The sequence below is a fragment of the Camelus ferus genome, chromosome 11, assembly GCF_009834535.1.
Source record: "Camelus ferus isolate YT-003-E chromosome 11, BCGSAC_Cfer_1.0, whole genome shotgun sequence".
Lineage (NCBI taxonomy): Eukaryota > Metazoa > Chordata > Mammalia > Artiodactyla > Camelidae > Camelus > Camelus ferus.
The window spans coordinates 416,756-434,919 of NC_045706.1; the positions used below are offsets into that span (position 1 = coordinate 416,756).

An 18,164-nucleotide genomic window follows, 5' to 3' on the forward strand; every position below is an offset into this window, starting at 1 on the left:
GCCCAGGACTCCCGCATGGCTCCAGCTACAGCAGGAAAGTCCTTTCCACCCGGCCGTGTGGGGCCAGGCTGACCTGGGGGAAGCACCACCCTCCCTGGCGGCTCCGGTGTCCTGCGCAGCACAGGCCCTCCAGCGGCCAGGAGCTCAGAGAGCAGGATGAATAGGGGAACCGCGGGGCCGGGGTGGGAGGGCGGTGGCCCACCCGAGAGCCTGACATTTGAGACTGGGGGAAGGCCACCAAGCCTGACTTTGGAGGGAAGGTGTGAAGAAACGAGGGGCGGGTGGCTCAGACAGAGGAGCAGTCGGTGCAAAGGCTCCAGGCAGAGAGCCAGGGCGAAGGACTCCCCACCCAGGACTGCGGGTGGGCTAGGGAGCCACCAAGCGGCTCCGCTGGGAGAGAAGGAGGGTGCTGGGCAGGTCGCCGTTGCCCCAGTGCCGAGGGGCCCGGGCGTCAGGGAGGCCCCCCCACAGCCTTGCAGGACGAGGGCCAGGACAGAGCAGGGCAGATCTGAGAAGTGGGTTCTGGGCACACTGTGAAGGCAGAGCCAGCGAACAGGCGTCCTGGGCATGGCTGATGAGGCACTTCAGAATTCCAGAAAACAGGGCGGGTGGGTGTCCAACCAGCCGTCAAGCTCCCTGGGCTGTCAGAGGCTGTTTCTGAGCTGGAAGGGGCACCAAAATGTGTGCTCCTTGGGCAGTCAGCGTATCTTCTTCATGTATTCAATATTTTGTAACACCCAAGACACACTTTTCAGGGGGAAACACCCTGGATGCACAGGAGGTGTGAAAAGGGACTGACAAAAGATTAGGAGCTGGTGGCCAGGTGGCCAGACGGCCTGCTTCTGTAAAACTGACTTGAAGGTTTACGTGGAACAGCCTGTTAGCTCAAAGCTTTGAGTGAGTTGACTGAAATTAGATAAAAGCACTGAGAATGTGCAGGAAAGGACACATGAGCACATTTGGACAAGGATTCTCCCTCCAGTGACCGCGCCCTGAGGCGGGCGGGCCCTCGGAGCACCCCTGGGCGGGGGCCCGCTGCCTGCCCTCCACCACAGGGCGGGAGCTCTCTCGGTCTCAAACCCTGCCTGCCTACCAGCCTCCGGGCTCGTGGAAGGGACGTGGCTCACACGTAGAAAGTAGTAGAAAGATGCCCGGAAAAGAGGCAGGTAGAAAACAGCTATGTGACCGCCTTTGGGGGCAGAGCCGTCACTCTTGTAGTCGCGCTGTGCTGTTCTGTAATTGGGGAAAATGAGAATAGTGGTTCTAACACGCTTGCCTGTGAGATGCAGTCCTGCTTCTGGTTCCCATGTGTCCTCGAAATCCGTCTCCGTTGTGGACTCTGAAAAGGACACACTCGTTAAGAGAGACTCCCTCTTGGCCACCAGCTGTGCCTCACCCACCAGGAAAAATGGAACCACCGGCCAGGAGAGGGTTGTGGGGGGTCAGAGGCCAGAGCAGCCCTGGCCTCACCCCAGGGGAGGCGTGGGGACCCCAGGCCCAGACCCCTCTGTGCACCACCCACTGCATGTTCTGGGGGGGGGGAGTGTTTGTCCCTGTCCCTCCCTCACAGTGTAACATGCCACACGTGAGATGAAGTAGAACCTGCTCTCTGTGACCCGAATCCATCCCTCAAGTGAGCCGGGAGGCCAAGGAGGGCAGGCAGGGGAAACGCAGGATGAGGGTAGGCTGTGGCGTGACTGGACAGCCCCACAGTGTCAGTCACCTGGACCCTTGGCCCTGGGGCGCCCTGGCCCTGTGTGCAGCCGGGCTGGGCCACTGGCCAGTGGGTGCCCAGCCCTCTCTGGGCTCTCAGAGGAAAGCCCACCCTCTCAGGAGAGACCAAGTGGCCCTCACTGCCCCCTGCCCCCCCCCACCACTGCAAGGCCGCCAACCCCAAACCTGCAGGCCCTCACACACACGCACACGTGCGTGCACACTCAGCCCCCATGGCTCCCACTTTGCTCCCACTGCCTGTGTCCCTGGCTCCGACCCTCCGGCCTGGGTTATGTCTGTGATCCAAGGCTGCCTGGAGAAGGAGGGTCTCAGGCCTCCCTCCCACACGGTCCTCCGCCCTGGCAGCCACGACAGGTCAGCCCCAACCCAGCCCGTCCACAGATTCAGGGTCCACTCAGCCTCCCCCGCCCTCCCCCAGGTCGGGGTAGTGAGTCCCATGGGCTGCTTGTGCCCCCACAGCACCCACCCGCCCAGCCAGGCCATGCGGCTTCTCCGTCAACCAGGAGAGTGGGAAGGGGTCCCTGGGAGGCACCTGGAGCCGAGAGGGTGTTGGTTCTGGCCCTGGCCGGCCCAGGTCCTTGGGCAGCGAGGCTCTCCCTGTAGATCTGGGCCTTGGTTTCCTCCTCAGCAAAGTGGGGGCTAGGCTGGTGGAGGCAGGACGTGACCTGTGCCCCCCAGCACTCGCAACCCTGGACTGACCCCACCCAGGCCTCTACTGAGGGTCCTCCAGAAGCTGCGGGGACCCCCAGGGGCCTTGGGTCAGGGACGCTGAGCCGGCCTGAGGAGAGGCATCTCCCCAGGGGTCATCAGGCTGAGGACGCAGAAGACCATGGGGCTGGGGGCAGCTACCGAGGGGAGAGGCCTGAGAGTGACTGGTCCCTCCCCAAACCCGAGGCCCAGCCCTCACTGGGGCCTTCAGTGAGAAAGAGATCTCCACCCCAAGTTGTGGGCAGTGGTGACCGTGCTGGGGCCAAGGCCAGGGGCTGGGGACCTGGGCTGAGCCTGGGGTCTGACCCAGGGGGAGTGGGCACGTGTGTGCACCATTCCCAGCTCTGGGCCAGGTGCTATGCCAGCTCAGCAGTCTGGACAAGGTGGCCACAGTCCTCCCTCGGGTCGGGGTGCCCTGGAAAGGGCCGTCCGCGCCGTGGCCTTGGAGGGTGGAAGAACGTTCCCTTGGCGTGGGAGGGCCCCGGATACACCCGGAGAGGAGAAAGAAAATATCATAAGCCAAGATTATCTCCCCGGGTAGGGAGTCACAGAGGCGCAGCCTTGAAACCCTGACGCGGAGGGAAGGTCCCAGGCCCGGCTTAACTCCTTGCTGCCCCTCCTGCCTCTCCCGCTGGCCCACCAGACCCTCAGAGCTGCTAACTCCCCGCACGGCCCAGCCTGTGCCCCGTCCTGGGGACCAAGCACCCACCCAGCTTCCCACAGGCCCAGGGTTGCAGGGGCCTCTGCCCACGTCACACTGGTCACGAGCCTGCCCGGCTCAGGATCTGGGCTCCGGAAGCCCAGTGCCCTGAAGTCTCCAGGGGCCGCCTGCCGGGATCTCGGCCCAGACCTGGGTCCTGTCACCTGCCTCTTCAAGCCCACGCCCCCTCCACACACAGGGTGTAGAAACACCAGATTTAGAAATTAAAATTCAGGACACCCAGTTAAAGTCCAGTTTCAGATAAACTGCACAATTTGTACCACAGCCGTGTTCCCCTGGCTACAGTCTACGTGGCCGACAGGCCACCTGGGTTTTCCCCCACTTCTCTGCATGGGGGCCTTGGAGAGGTTTCCAGTCTATCGGGGCAGTGCTTCCACCCCCTCGGCCAGACATCTAGAGCTGCCGTGTCGCAGGGCCGCCGCCGCTTTAACCTGACGCCTCCAGAGAGCGCGGCCATTTGCAAGGCTTCCTTTGGCAGGTAGGGACACTGAGGCCAGGGGTGGACCCACACAGCACAGCTGTGGTGAGCTGCCACCAGGCCTAAGCTGTTCCACTGTCGGGGCCACTGACCCAGCCTGCCTGCCCCTGGGGTGGAGAGAGTCAGTGGATCATAACCCAGGGAGCTGCGGTGACTTCCGGGGGTGCAGGCAGTGTGGGTGCAGGGCAGAGACAGGGCTTGGTTCCACAGTCCGCCCTCTCTGGAGTGGGCTGGCAGAACCCACCAAGGGTTAAAGGCAGTCACCTTCTAGGGGCAGCAAGCTGCACCCTGAGCTGAGCGGACAGCTGCGGCACCCTCAGCCCCGCCAGGCACGGAGTGCAGGGAGGAGGCGCAGTCCCGAAGGACACCCCTTATCACCAGTCAACTCCGCGCCAAGCACGTCCTCCCGGCCAGCAAGGATACTTTCTGTCTCGTGGGCAAGGGAGGGCCAGGCCCAGTCAGTTTTGTGTTCTGGGGGCCACTCTTGGGGTCTTTGGTGCCCAGGGTTTGGCTGGACCCCGCAGGGGGCCCTGCCCCAGGTGACAGGGATCAGGACACAGTGCCCGGGCCCGTGTGGACTCCCAAACATTGGCAGGTGGGAAGGGTTCCCAGGGTGGGGGTCTGACTGGCGGCCCCGGAGTGGTGGTCAGGACTCCACGGGAGCCTGGCCCCTCATCCACCTCTCTGGCATCCAGCCTCTGTCTGCCCAGTGGGGACCATCTTCACTACCTGGGGAGGTGGCTGCACCCAGCCTGTCCTGTCTAGTCAGCTCCTAGAAAAGTCCACCAGGGTCCCCTGGGCAGCTGGGCATGGGCATTGCGGCCAGTGAGCAGGGTGGGGCTGCCCTGGGGCCTGAGATCCTGCTTTGGGGTTGGGGTCTGCTCAAAGCGCCGAGGGGCGGTGCGGCAGCTCGGACAGGGCAGTCACTTGAGGTGCACCTGTCGGGCAGCAAGCAGGCCTCGAGTCCACCGGCTGGGGCCCTCCTAGGGGAGGAAGCTCCTGGTGGAATCTGGCCCTGAGTTCACATCCGGATCTGCAGTGCAAGCCTCCGAGGGGGCTGAGGGGGCTGAGGGGGCTGAGGGACTGCAACCCGAGGGTGTGGGCACTCCAGGGGCTCTGGCCGGGGGGCTGGCTGGGAGGGAACCTCCACTGAGGGCCCAGCCCCTCAGCCTCCTCCTCCCTGTGACTAGCTCTACCCGGACACAGACTCTGCCATGTCAGAGCCTGGCTCCCTGTGGCCTTCAGTCCAGCCCCCTCCCCATAGCCGACCTCCCACACAAGCCCCCAGGCTCAGCGGGCAGGGCCCCGGCTGCCCGCCCGCCAGGAGCTCTTTGGCCTCCAACACTGGGGAGGAAGCTGGAGGCAGAGAATTCAGGTGGTGGCACGAAGAACACATGGGAGACCCAGGGGAGGGGCCAGAAAGGCTCAGCTTGCACCCCTGCCTGTCATGGTCTCTCTGTGCCTTTCTGGATTTTAAAAGTGGATTTTAACTAGCAGGCATTGATGTAATAATCAGGAAGAGATGGTTAAGAAGGCCAAGCAGAGAACCCAAAGGTCAGAGCCGTCTAGGATGTCCGCATCCATCCCATCTTGGGCTCCCTGTCTCTGTCCATCTGTTCCTTCCTGCCCGCCACCCACCACCCACTCGAGCGCCCCGGGGTCAAGCGCACAAGTTTGTTTCCCAAAAGCCGAGGGAGGCAGCATTGATGGAGATGGAGGCTCAGGATGGGGCCCGGGTTGTGGGAAGCAGGACCCTGAGTGGTTCTTCAGAGACCAGAGGCCCGAGGAGACGGTCCTGGAGTTGCCACTGGAGTGGGGGGCCTCCCTCACCAGCCTGAGACTCAGCAGGTGGCCCCCCAGGGCCTCTGAGCTCTCCAGGGGCTCCTTCTCCACTGAGGGTCCCACTCTGACCTTGCTCAGCTGACTTTGGGGTCTGACAGCCCCTTCAGGGGGCATCCAGCCCAGAGGTTGCTCCAGCCCCTCCTGCTTGTCCAGGAGAGCCCCGGGAAACTGCCCACCGGGGTCTTCATAGCCCTGCACCCGTCACTGGAGGACGAGCTCCTGGCGGGAGCAGGGGTCTTGGCCATGGTCCGCCCAACCCGGGGTCTGCAGCTTCTCAGTCATACCCTTGGCCCCAGTGGGCCCAGGCATGGTGGGGGTGTGTCAAGAGGACTGGGCCAGGCCAGCAGGGTCCCTGGTGTGTCCACGGGACGGGTGGTCTCTCTCATCTCGCTTCCCTCACACGTTCTCCTGTACACTCCCCAGTCTTTGTCCGTCCAGGAGCCCACCCCTCGGTGGGGGTTTGATACAACAGCCCCCAACCACACACAGGTGGGGTGAGAGCCCGAGGGGCTGCTGCACACACCACACACAGACACGCACAGAGACACCCAGACACCCAGACACACGCAGACACAGACACACACACGTGCACCTCAGAGCCGGCTGCAGGGCAAAGGGAGGGAGGGCCAGTGGACTCTCTGGACTCCCCAGTCAAGAAGGGGGAGGTGCAGGCCACCCCTGGGGTGGAGGAGGGCAGAGGGCTGTGGGTGCTGCACGGGAGGGCCCCCTGGGACCCAGGGGGCAGGTGGGGGACCTGATGGTCGATCCATTTCAGACTCAGGCCACCACCTCTACCGTTCCCCACAGGTCAGGAATTTCTGTGAACAGAGTGGTGGGCACGTCCACATGGACCCAGATGTTTGCTATCCAGCGGGTACTGACTGGGCACCAGTTTCCACACATGGGCAGGGAGCTGAGCTGTCCTGCCTGGGGCCCCTGGGCCTGGGGCACCTGAGTGGGAGAGTGTCTGTGTGTGTCTCTCTGGGAAGCCCTGGGTCTTTGATCAGCGGTCCCCGCGGCTGTCTCCCCCGCCCGTCCTGCAGTCTTCCCAGCAGGGCCCTGGGAGCAGAGCTGAGCCCACATCAGGCAGTGTAGGCCCGGAAGGGCTCTCACACCAGATCCTCTGGACTCCTGGGCAGCCCTAGGCCCAGGCAGCCTCCCTGGGGCAGGGGTCCTGGGGCTCCGTGCCCGGGCCGCAGGCTGAAGGCCCTGCCATCCCCCAGCTGGGAGGCGGACGGGGAGGGGAGAGATGCAGCCCCTGATGCTGCTTCTGCCCCCGCGTGTGCCTTCTGGGCCATGACGCAGCAGGAGCGCACTGGGAGATAAGCTTGGAGGAGGCTGTGGCCAGCGCTGGCTTGGTCCCAGGTCTCGGCCTGCAGCCCCCAGGCCCCGGGGGCCTTGCCGTCAGCCTGCCCCAGGGCTGAGGCCCAGCACCCTGCTCACAGCAGCTCTTTGTGCCCCAATCTCGCAGGTGCGGGGGTGGCGGGGTCCTTGGCACAGCGTGGCCCTGGACCACATGTGACAGCCGCTGCTCTGTGCGCTGCCCGCCAAGGCCTCTGTGTGGCATAAATGCGGTGCACGGCCGGCTGCGGCAGAGCTCCGGGACCTGGACTCGGACTCTCCTCTGCGCTCCCAGGCTCCACTCGCCCTGCCGGCCCCTGAGAACCCGGACCCCGAGGCTGACCAGGTAAGGCAGAGGCCAGGCGCCCTCCCTGCCTCTTCCTCAGGCCGGCTCGGCCCGCCCTGCTCACACCCACAGGCCTCTGTTCCCACAGCCTGTCCCCACGGACCCCGCGGACCCCGCACGGACCCTCCCGGGACCTGCAGCACGCTGCTCGCTGTTCCTTTTTCCTATGCATATACTTCTTTGAGGGTCGGGCCTAAAGAGGTGTAGGGCATGGGAAAACGGGGCGGCGAGGTCCTCCCGCCCGCAGAGCCTGCTCCGGCCGCCAACCTGTGTCTGGACCTGCCTCCACGTCCCTCACGTAGGATCAGGGACCCCGAGGCAAGGGGGTCCTGGCCCTCCTCCTCTGGCCAGGGTTGGGGCAGTGGGTAACCTTTGCTTCTGTGTGTGCCCTGGAGCAGTGGACGGCGTGGTCCAGCCCCACCCACCAGCTGGTCTGCGCCCCCACATGGTGGGGGGTGCTGTGCAGATCCCAGCTCTGTGGTGACTCTCGCTGGGGCAGCCCTGAAGAGTTACAGAAGGTGCCGGAACAGGAGCTGGGACAGTCCCCTGGGGCCACCGTGGAGCAGGGGTGGGGTGGGGGTGGGTCTGAGTCTAGATGTGGAGCCATGAGGGTCTGATGTGCCGAAAAGCTGGGGGAGGAGCGACTGTCAGGGGTTGGGGGGAAGCTGCTTCTGACAGCGTCACTGCACTTGTGATGATGAGTCTGAGTGGATTTTCTGATCAGAAATACCAATAAAGCTGATTCCGTGTGAACCGCAGCGGGAAACCTTACAGCTGGCGCCTCCACCACGTGTGCTGCTGCTCGTCTGGGCTGCTTGGGGGTCACACCGGTGGTCTTGAGGGAACTTAATAAAAAACACGTACACATGAGGGAATGAAATGACACAACAGCTGGGGGGCCGGTGGGGGGCTTTCTGATGACCTTTCTGATGACCAGGGTCAGGGGGCCAGGACACGCCCAGGGCATGACAGTGCCCGACACAGCCCGCCCAGCAGCACTGCCTGGGGCCTGGCCTGCTGCTCTGGGTGGGAGCACCTTGGCCCGGAGCCTGTGGGTCCTAACTCCCTGCTGTAGGAAAAGGGCCAGAGGGAGCCCTGGGAGCCGGGAGCTTGAACAGCAGTTGTCAGGCTCTTCGCCCAGCAAGCGGAGCTTCGACAGGTCCTTTTAGCAGCGGCAGCCCCAGGCCCGGCTGCGCCTCCTCCAGAGAGCCACAGCTCCTGCGGAAGGTGGCGGAAGGGGGTTGGGCCTGCAGCAGGCAGGGTGGGCAGCCCCCGAGGCCCTCCCTGCTCAGGCAGCCGCCCACGCCTGCAGTGCCAGAAGGGCGCTGGGGGCTGGCTCTGCTGGTGAGGCTCCCCATGGGACCCCGGAAAGGACTGACAAGCAGCAGCTATCACAATACCCTCAGTGTACGAGCAACAGCAGCACTGATCCAGACACTTGTGTTCCCTGTGATGGGGAGACAGGTGGGTTGCAGGCACGGCTGGATCCAGGGAGCCAATGGATCTGCCTTGCTCTGTACCATTATCCTTCTGTCGGCAGCTGCAGGGCATGGCTCCTGGGCCCAGAGAGGGAAACCCCTCAGGGTCACTGCCACCTGGTTGGGGCGTGTCCTCCCTGGGTTCTGGACGTGTCCTCCCTTGTGGGCAGCTCCCAGGCAGGGAGATAGGCCTGGGAGGTTGGGCAGAGAAGTCCTGTGCGTCCTGTGGCAGCTCTGGCTCAGCTGAGGGGCAGGAAGAGGCAGCCCGGCGCGAGGACTGGGGCTGGGAGGCCCTTGGAAATGCCAGGTGACACCCCTACAGGCCATCGGTCCTGGGGGGGGGGACCTTTGACCCATTGATGGTGGGGTGGGATCCCAGGGGCTCCAGGTGAACAAGCCTGTCCCACAAGCCTCACCGTGGCCTCCCTGGGGAGGGGTCTCCCTCCACCTGCCCCTTGCCACTTTCAGTAACTGCCAGACTGGGAGTGGGGGTCTTAATGGCCTGGGAGACGGATGAGGCCCAGCCTTCCAGCTTCGGAGGCTTGGGTGGCGGGGCACCTGCGTGCAGCCCCAGCCTCGTGTGCCCTCGTCCTCCCAGTCCTGGCTCCTGGTTGTGGTCCTGGGGGCGGCAGGCCCTTTGCCACCGGGTGCTGCTGAGCTGGGCTGAGGGTGGAGTGTCACATTTTTATAATCTTGGGTTGGGGTTGTGGGGCTGGGTCTTTCCCACACCCCTAAGAGAGGCTTGGGGGGGCTGCATCTCTTCAGCAAGTCCACAATTCCCACTCTGCTTGTGGGGCTGGTGGGGGCGGCCTGGCTGAGAGGGTGGGTCCCTGACCCACACCTTGGGGCTCACAGCCAGGGTGCCAAGGACTGGGTGGCTCACATGCTTGGCCCTGGGGAGGGGCGGGGCCCGCGTCCCAGCCGTCCCATGCAGCCACTTCGTCTAATGATTTCAGACAGAAAGGTGGGAAGTCCAGCAGGCACCCCGTAAGCCCCCGGCTGGTTCAGCCGCCTGCATTCTGCGGCGCGTGCTGCACTGTGCTGATCTTGGGCCTTCTGAATGTTTCAGGCACGAGGCCCAGCAGACCGTGGGTCCTGTTCCCACACAAAGGGAGGCGAGCACCCCAGTGGCACCAGGCAGAACCCTTGGACCTCACCCCCCTGACTGCCCCTCCAAGCCTGCCCACCCCAGGCTTTGCAGCTATTTTCCCATCAGGTTCCTCTTCAAGGTCCACCAGGGCAGGCCCCAGCCGGCGTCCACGCTAAGTGCCTAGTTCCTGTAAACTGGGATTTAGGCTTTTGGCAAGATTTTCATAGGTGATTCTGTTCCGCCCTGGCCGTGCTATGAGGTGAAGCTGGCTCTAACGCAACAGTCAGGCTCAGGGGACCCCCATGCCCCGAGCCTGTCTGGGCAGCAGGAGGGAAGGATGCCCTGGGCTGAGTTTCCCAGAAGTGGGCAGAGGCTGCAGACAAGGGATGCCCAAAGTCCCTGGGGGGCTGGTTCCCGGGAGTGAGGGTGACCGCACACTCAGAGAATCCCCCTGAACCCCTGGGCAATTTGGAAGTAACGAGACAATCAGACATTTGCTTAAGTTTTTAGGGGCAGAGAAAATCCAGTTTTGTTTTAAGGTTACAATACATGAAGCCACACAAACCTGAACAGTATGTGTTTAAGCAAATCCTGAGCTCACAAGAAATCCTGAATAAATGGCTCAACATGACTGTAGAAGCCCCATCTCTCTCACATAACCCACAGTAGTGATAGGTCAACAACCCCAACACGACGTGCTGGGAACGTGGCCAAAATTCAAAAGCTTTGAGGTGGTGGTGGGGAGAGGTATAGCTCAGTGGTAGGGTGCATGCTTACCATGCATAAGGTCATGGGTTCAATCCCCAGCACCTCTGTTAAGTAAAAAAAAAACCAGTAAATCTAGTTACTTCCTTCCCCTCCCCTCCCCCCAAATTCAAAAGCTTCAAACCAGCCCCCGCCCTGCCTCTGGCTCTGTTCTCAGACACCCAGACTCTGCTCCTGGGATGGAGAATTTCTGCTTAGAACCCTCCCTCCACAGTGGGCGGGAGGGAGCCTTCAGGGTGCCCCTCCTTCCTGGCAGGCCTCAGGGCACACACCCTCCCTAGCTGTGCCCCAAGTTTTCCTGTCACAGCCCCTTCCCCGACCACCTGCCTCCGTCCTCAACCCACCTGCTCTTCCCTGCAAAGCGTGCTTCCTATCTGCACACCTGGGTTCTCTGAACTGGTCCTCCAGCACCCCCCACCCTGCTTGCCAGTCACCCACGTGGCACAGACGCCCTTGGGATGCCGTGGACGAGGGTGGGCATCTGAACTCGGTGCACACCATCAGAACCCTCCAACAGGTTTGCGCTGGTGGGCTTTCTCCTTCCGGTGATGACGGCACTGCCTCGGGGAGCCTCAGGGGTCCACTCTCCTGCTCCTGGGCATTTGTGGACTTGATGCCGGAGGCCTCCTGCTCTCTGCTGGGACTGCTGCACCGAGGCAGGCACAGAAGCTCTGCCCTGCAGGTGAGGACAGCTCAGGGTGTGAGGGGGGGTCCCGGCTCCCAGAGCCTTTCTTCACCAAGGGAGGGGGCAAGACAGCATGGACAGGATGCAGTCCCTGGCTCGCATGTGCTCCGGAGGCACGGGGAGGTGACCGTCACCACCGGGGTCTAGTTTCTCAGAGGCAAACCGATCATCTCTGTCCCTTTCTGGTTTCTAGCTTTGAGGTCATTGTTAACACGGAACTCAAACCCCAAATGCCTTCACTGCTCCCCCCAGTCCTGTCAGGTTTCATTTTCATACACAAAGCCTATAAGCATATAGCGTAAGACAGACTCCACCTTTATTTTTTCCAACTGGAAAGCCAGTTTTCCAGCCCCTTAAGCTGAGTAAGTTACCCTTTGTTGTGTGGGAGCCCAACGCAGCACAGCGCGCTTGGCTTCCGACTGTTCGCTGACCCACCACTTTCCACGCCAACCCTTCAGCACTTTTCAGAGGGGAATAGGCTTCAAAATGTCTTCAGCTATAAATCCCCAGTCTTAGGTGGGGCCAGTTCCAGGCCCCACCGCTGGGGCCCACGCCAGGACATCACAGTGGTGTAAATACAGACCGGGCTGTCTCTCCAGGCAGATGCCAGGTACCGCTGCGCATACCCAGCACGTCTGATACACCGCAGCCCTAGGCGTCAGCTACCTCCCTTCCTCAAAAGGCATCCCCAGTCGCCGGTGGGGCGCACAGGCCCCAGGCTCCCCTGGACAAAGCTGGGCTCAGTGTGTGCACCCAGCCCCCAGTGTCCGGGAGGCAGCACACCTGGAGGCAGCACACCGGAGGCTGCCTGCTGCATGAGGCCCACGCTGAAGCCAGGGAGGCTGGTTTCACTCCGCGGGGACCCCAGAAAGAGCCCAGAGGCTGGACCAGAGCTGGGGGCCCAGGCAGGGAGGCCCAAGGGCAAAGCAGCTGCAGGCGGCTGCGCAGGGCGGGGGGCGGGTGGAGGGGTGCGGAGAAGGGCGGACTCAGCTGGGAGTCCTGCAGCTGGCGCTTGTGCTTCATTCGGCGGTTCTGAAACCAGGTCTTTACCTGTGGGGAGAGTGAGATCAGAGAGGGGGCGGCCACAGGCCACCACCCTGCCTGCCGGCCACCTCACCTGCACTTCGGAGAGCTGCATCTCCTGGGCCAGCCGCCGGCGCTCCAGGGGCCCCAGGTAGCGGCGGTGCTGGAAGGAGCTCTCCAGGGCGCTGACCTGCTCCGCCGTGAAGGCCGTGCGCATGCGGGGAGCCCGCGTGCCGTCTGCCTCCTTGCTCGGCCCTGAGGGGGACGGAAGGGCACCCAATCCATTTGGCTGGAAGTGCTGCCCGGTGGGAGAAGGGGGGATAGGCTTCGTGCCTGTGGATGGCGGCTGGGACCTCGGGAAGAGCAGCCCCCCCGCCCCCGCCTCTCTCCGGAGAACAGCCCATCCTGCTCTGCCGTCCTGCTGGGTCAAGGAGAGCCACTCCCCCTCCAGCTCTAGTGTGGAATGAGGCCCAGAAACGTGGACGTTGGCAAGAAGACAACAGAGCGGACAGCAATTCTGACGTCGGCCCCTCACCCTCTGCCTGGGGTGCACAGTCCCTTCCAGAAAGCAGTGTGTTTTGCCTGCAGACAAGGAACTTCCACTCACTGGGTGGGGTGGGTGGCCATGGGGGCTGGTGAAGCCCACCCCAGGCAGAGGCCCGAAATCCTCGGAAAGCCTTCTCACGAGCTCTGCCTCGGGTGTACCCATCCCTGAGACCCAGGCTCTGTCACCACCAGCCGTGTGTCTCAGGCAGGCCTGTTCTCTTAATAGCTGTCAGGACATGTGGGGAGCACTAGCGCCCCCCAGGAGGTGACGAAGTCCCCATGGTCATCATTTAAACTTTTTCTTAAAATAAAAACTTACAGACAATATCAACCCCACTTTTGGCTACTTGAAACCTAAAAACAGCCATTAACTCACAAGGACTAAAAGACAGACGAAGAACGTCTTAGCCAATGACAAAGGGTTCCATCAAGTTTGGAAACCACGGGAAAGCAAGTGGCATCCGGGTCGTAGCTGCCCCTAAGCAAACCTGCAGGCCTCCCAGCAGCTGGTGAACAGGCCGAAGTCTAGACGGCAAAGGAAGGCGCCAGCTTCGCAGGAGGGGCCAGAGACCCCTCTGAATGAGCTGGTGAGACGCACTTCCCCACGGCCCTCTTGCAGAGGTGCGCCCCAAGGACTCATCTCAGAGCCTGAGTCACAGGCACCAAGTGCTAGTGTAGGCGCAGTGGCTCACTGCGCCGGTGGGCCGGCCCCAGGAGGCCCGGGGGCTGAGCAAGGAAGGCCCTCCGTTGTAGCCTTTGCTTCCCAGGGGAAGCGTTCACTTGCAGGAGGTGTCAGACTCCACCCTAAGCCTCAGCCTTGGTAAGAATGTCCCTCCGATGACCAGGGTACACGGATGTGGCCGGGGTGTGACCCTCTTCCTGACCCCCCTCCCGGACTCCCATCCCCACACCTACCAGCTGCAGGCGTCCCCGGTGCAGACACTTCTGAGAGCTTCGCCTCCTCCATGTCTGCAGTCTGGTGGGGCTCCCCTCTGTAGTACACCTGGGCTGAGGCAGACAGGCTCCCCCAGGAGACTTCGGCAGGCCTGGAGGTGTGCGCCAGCCCTGTGTGGCTGCTCTGGGAGAGCCAGTCCACTGAGCCAAAGCTGGAGGTCCGCTTGCAGCCACCAGGTAGGGCGGAGGAGGGAGGCATGGCTGGGTAGTGCCTCTGGACAGATGGTGGGGGCCTGGCCGGAATCCTCTGCAAGACAGATGATGGGGGCTGGGAACAGGGTCCGCAGTCTGTCAGGTGGGGCAGGGCCAGGCTGAGCATAGGGTCTGCCTCAGGTTTGGCAGGGCTGGGCTGCACTTATAAGCTCAGGAGGAGGTGGGTGGGTGGAGGCGGGTTTCCGTAGATGGCCCAAATTTCTACCCCGCTAGATAAGTAGCACCTAATTGCCTTCAATTCAGAAGCACAAAGGAGGCCATTCACACCTCCCCGGCTCCAAGATGTCTGAGGGAAGGGCGGGGCTGTGGTCCACAGTTGGGGGAGAGGTGGTAACCCGCGACTTGCTACATCCCTTCATCTCCCCCACCCCCACCCGCTGGCCTGCGCTGTGGGAAGGTTAGGATGGCCCCCTCCCACCCAGCACCCCAGCTGGGGGGCTTGTCCTGTGGGGTGCCGAGCTATCTCCTCTCTCCAGGTTGGCTCGCCACCTTGTCCCTGTGGGTCTGCAGTGACGGATGTGCACACCTGAGGGAGCTGGAGGTCCCCATGGCCACTCCCAGGACAGCGTGGACTTGGCCAGTGCCCTGTCTGCTGCAACCCGGTGGCCCCGCTGCGTAGGAATGTAGGGCTGGCAACAAGCCAGACAGGGTGGGAGGGGCTGGTCAGAGAGGGTCCCTCCGGCTCCGTGGGCCCTTCTCCCTCGCCGCCCCCAGTCTCTCTGCTGGGTTTCACTCTGGTGCCACAGGAGCTGCAGGGGGTGTCCTGAGGACGGTCACCGGTCCCTGCCCTTGGCGCCGCGGTCGCTTCACTCCTCTTTGGCCGCGTCCGCGTCCCGGGAGCCCCACTGGCCTCGGGGAAGGGCGCGACTAGGCCTGGGACGCCGGTGCTCCGCGGGGAGGCGGAGGGCTGGGCAGGACCTCTCCCTCGACCTTGGCCGGACCGCGTGTGTCTCCTCGGTGCTACCCGGCAGACGGACACGTGGTGCGTCCTAGGCGACTGCAGGGCAGTCCGCGAGGACCCAACCGGCAGAAGCCGCATCCCCCGGAGCGCGGGCTCTGGGTCCGCGCTGAGCCCCCGGCGGCCGGAGTCGGCCCCCAGCCCGCCGCAGGGCTTCCGAGGGGACGGGTGGAGTCAGCACCGTCGACTCCCGGGGGCGCCGGCGCCAGCCTAGGCGGAGCACCAAGCCGCCTCCGCGCCCGCCCCGCCGCGCGGACATCAAAGGCCCCGCGGGCTTCGCCTCCGAATTATCACCCCAACGCCGCCTTCGAGCCTGAGGGGCAGGGCGGCGGGGCTGGTGATGCGGGAGCCGGACACAGCAGGGAACCGGCAGGCCCTGACCGCAGCTCTTCCTCTGGCCCTTGGGCAGGCTCAGTTCTGTCACCGGACCCGGCGGGGTGAGGCCGGGGACTAAAATCACTTGTGTGTAGCTGGGGTGTCTACTGGGAGGCTGCAGGGTGTCCTGGAAGTCGTACGGCCCCAGGGCTGCTCCAGGGACGCCCGCGCGCATGCTTCCAGCTCCGCAGCGACAGTGTCCGTTTCAGTATCCGGCGAAAGCGGCTGAGCTGGGAGAGGGTGCTGTGCGGAGGCCCTGACCCCAGTGGAGGCCTAGGGGATAAATACCCCCCACGACTGCTCAAGGTGCACACTACTTCATCATGTGCTCAAAAGCACTAATTTACAAGTTAAAAAAAATTGGGGGGGTAACTTAGGTTTTTATTTATATTTTTTTAATGGAGGTACTGGGAATTGAACCCAGGACCTGGTGCATCTCTACCACTGAGCTGTACCATCCCGGCTAAAAGCATTAATTTATGAAATGGCAGGTTTTAACACGGACCATGCCTTTCAAAACCTAGTTTTAGCGTCTCCTCCTTTCTAACCTTTCAGGGCCGGTCCCTTGGCCTCTTGGCCCCACACAGGAACCATCCTTGGCAGCCATCCCCCAACTCTACTGGGCGGCTCCCTCCCTATTCCGGGACCCTCCTCTAATGGCCCTCCCACCTCCACTTCCCCAGCCCCTATCTGAACCTCCCCCTCCAGGGTCCTAAGGTGACCTCCCCTCAGCAGGTCAGATGGCCCCACCCTCTGAGCCCTCCCCTCCAGATGCAGGCGCTGCCTAGGTTGGCCCCTCTTCCCAGCGGTCATTTCCGCCAGGCTGCGAGGGGCTCAGGCTCGCTCGTGTCCACTGGGGTCCCCCTTCCCTCCCTCTACACCTGGCCGGGTAAAAACTGTGTAACCCACGTTTGGCATCAGCTTCCTTACTTGGCTTCGGAGCAGCCTCCGGAGCTGCTAGGGACCGGCCACCAGGTTTGCTGCCCTTCTGCTGCCTTCCTAGGACTCCGGGTGATTCGGCGCAGGCGTGGTTTCCCACCGAACCCGCACCTGCGCGCCCGGAGAGTCGCGTCCCGCCTGCAGCGGGCAGCGGGCTGGGTGGAGGCCAGCGGGAGTGGGAGACCCGCGCTCTCCGGTCCGCCTGCACTGGGTGGCCCTGCAGCCCCGTCCCGACAAGCGACCGAAGCCAACTCCCTCCTCCTGAACGGGCTCTTCCGGCGGCCCCAGCCCTGCGTCTGGCACTTGGTTCCGGGGGTCCATCTGCTTAAGTCCTGAGACCCGCCGGGTTCTAGCCATCACGGCCCCCACTCGTCTAGGCCACCTCCACCGACAGCGGGGACGACGGCCAGGGGAGGCCCTGCCCCTCCGAAGACCACTGTCCACGCCCCTCCCTCAGACATATCGGAGCTGGGGAGGCGTGAATGAGAAGTGAGGCTGATCCCTGGTGGCGGCATCGCTGTCCTCCTGTCCCATCTCTCCAGCCCGCGTGGCCTCGGGACGCTCTCGCAGAGCAGGCGCCACGGCCGCCCCTTCAGCCCAGCCCCTCGCTCTCAGGGTGGGCTCCTCCCCCGCTGCCACGCCCCCTCACGCTCCTCCCCCCGCCCTCCCAGGGAGCCCAGACGGCTTGCTCGTGCTTCTGGCAGAGAGACCGGAGGTGTCAGTGTGGGGGCGTGGTGGGCGCGACCCACGCCTGCCGGGCGGTAGTTTGGGAAGAGAGCACACGGTGGGTGGGCGGTGTTGGAGTCCCAGGCCCCAGGTGTGAAGAGGCAGAGAGCCCCACGCCCTCCCATAGCCTGGGAAGCGCTGGGTCTGTCTGGGTAGGCCCGGTCCTCACACCCCCTCTTTCCTAGGGGGCCAGGTCTGCTGCTGCCTCGAGGAGCCTCAGCGGTGGGCCCTCCCGGGTCCACCTCCCTCCGCCCTCAGGGGATGCAGCAGGGCAGGCAGAGTGGGCCAACAGGGGCAGGTGCTCCCCTGGCCCCTCCCACTCCTCAGCCCTCACTTGGGGTCCTCCTGCCCACGGCCCTGAGGCTGGTGCGGTCCAGAGTGTGTGTGCAGACCAGGCAGCCTGCCTGTGGCCCCCTCTGCTCACCAGGCCTCACCTTCCCTGCTCCAGTCAGTGGGCTCTGAGGCTGTCCCGGCTCCGGGTAATTCCCACCGCCTCTGCCCAGCCAAGGGCACATCTCCTTCTGCAGGCGGGGGCCCTCTATCCTCCAGGCAGAGGAGGGCCTCTGGCTGGCAGGGCTGGGCCACGCTGGGATGCCCTCATGCAGGTAAGTTCGTCAGAAAGAAAGTGGACCGAGTCACCACCCGTGGCCAGGCCCTGTGGCCTTGCAGCTCTGCCCCTGAGAGACAGGGTGGGAGGGATTCAGGGTCGAGGCTGGTTCAGATGGGTTGAAGAGTCACCTGGGTGACCTTTTGGTGCATTTGGTAAGTCCTCAGTGAGACTGAGCAGCTTGGAAAGGGGCTCTCTGGTGACCCTGGACCGGACCTCGACTGGAAGGTCTGACTCCAGGTCTTTGACTTTGGTGAAAGGAATGGGATTTTGGGATTGAATTAAACATAAATTTAAAGGTGAGATTCTGAAGATAGGAAGCTGAAGCCAGTGATACTAAAATAAAACAACTGTATGTGAGGACGTGGAACTCCCAGGCATATGTGGTGATTTAAGTTAAGCGAAAAAAATTCAGTTCTTCAGTCGCACTGGCCACGTTTTAACAGCTCAGTGACCACACGTGGCTGGTGGCTGTCAGACTGTTACGGAAGTGACAGGCCAGCCAAGAAACAAGCACCACTCGGAGGGTTGGAGTACTCAGATTTATTACGCCGGTGGGCTCAGAGGGGCTTCTGCTCCGAAGCTTTGAGCACCTCCAAGACATGCACATGAGGTTTTATAGGGTTAATTACAAG

The 18,164-nt window shown here is 63.1% G+C and overlaps 1 protein-coding gene and 1 long non-coding RNA gene across 3 annotated transcripts; one reads left to right on the top strand and one right to left on the bottom strand.

Moving 5' to 3' along the window:
* The first annotated feature begins 6,932 nt into the window (after positions 1–6,932).
* Positions 6,933–12,366, top strand: LOC116666890. The gene is made up of 3 exons (XR_004323697.1): positions 6,933–7,170; positions 7,259–11,185; positions 12,231–12,366. It is a non-coding gene; the product is annotated as an uncharacterized LOC116666890 (long non-coding RNA).
* On the bottom strand, positions 11,483–17,923 carry VENTX (VENT homeobox). Of its 2 annotated transcripts, XM_032490598.1 has the most exons (5): positions 16,167–17,923; positions 14,451–15,530; positions 13,673–13,958; positions 12,306–12,466; positions 11,483–12,238 (listed from the first exon to the last, which is right to left on the bottom strand). In XM_032490598.1, the coding sequence occupies exons 2-5, from the start codon at positions 14,961–14,963 to the stop codon at positions 11,864–11,866; spliced, it is 1,335 nt and encodes a 444-aa protein (XP_032346489.1). In that variant the 5' UTR covers positions 14,964–15,530; positions 16,167–17,923; the 3' UTR covers positions 11,483–11,863. The 2 variants fall into 2 exon arrangements, with proteins under 2 accessions (XP_032346489.1, XP_032346488.1); XM_032490597.1 differs by having other exon boundaries at positions 11,483–12,466.
* Positions 17,924–18,164: the final 241 nt, after the last annotated feature.

Coding starts and splice junctions, on each gene's coding strand:
- VENTX (XM_032490597.1), bottom strand. CDS start 14,963: ATGCGGCTTCTGCCGGTTGGGTCCTCGCGGACTGCCCTGCAGTCGCCT. Junction 13,959..14,450: donor GGGACCTCCAGCTCCCTCAG/GTGTGCACATCC, acceptor TCTGTCTTGCAG/AGGATTCCGGCCAGGCCCCC. Junction 12,467..13,672: donor ACCGGGGACGCCTGCAGCTG/GTAGGTGTGGGG, acceptor CGTCCCCCTCAG/GGCCGAGCAAGGAGGCAGAC.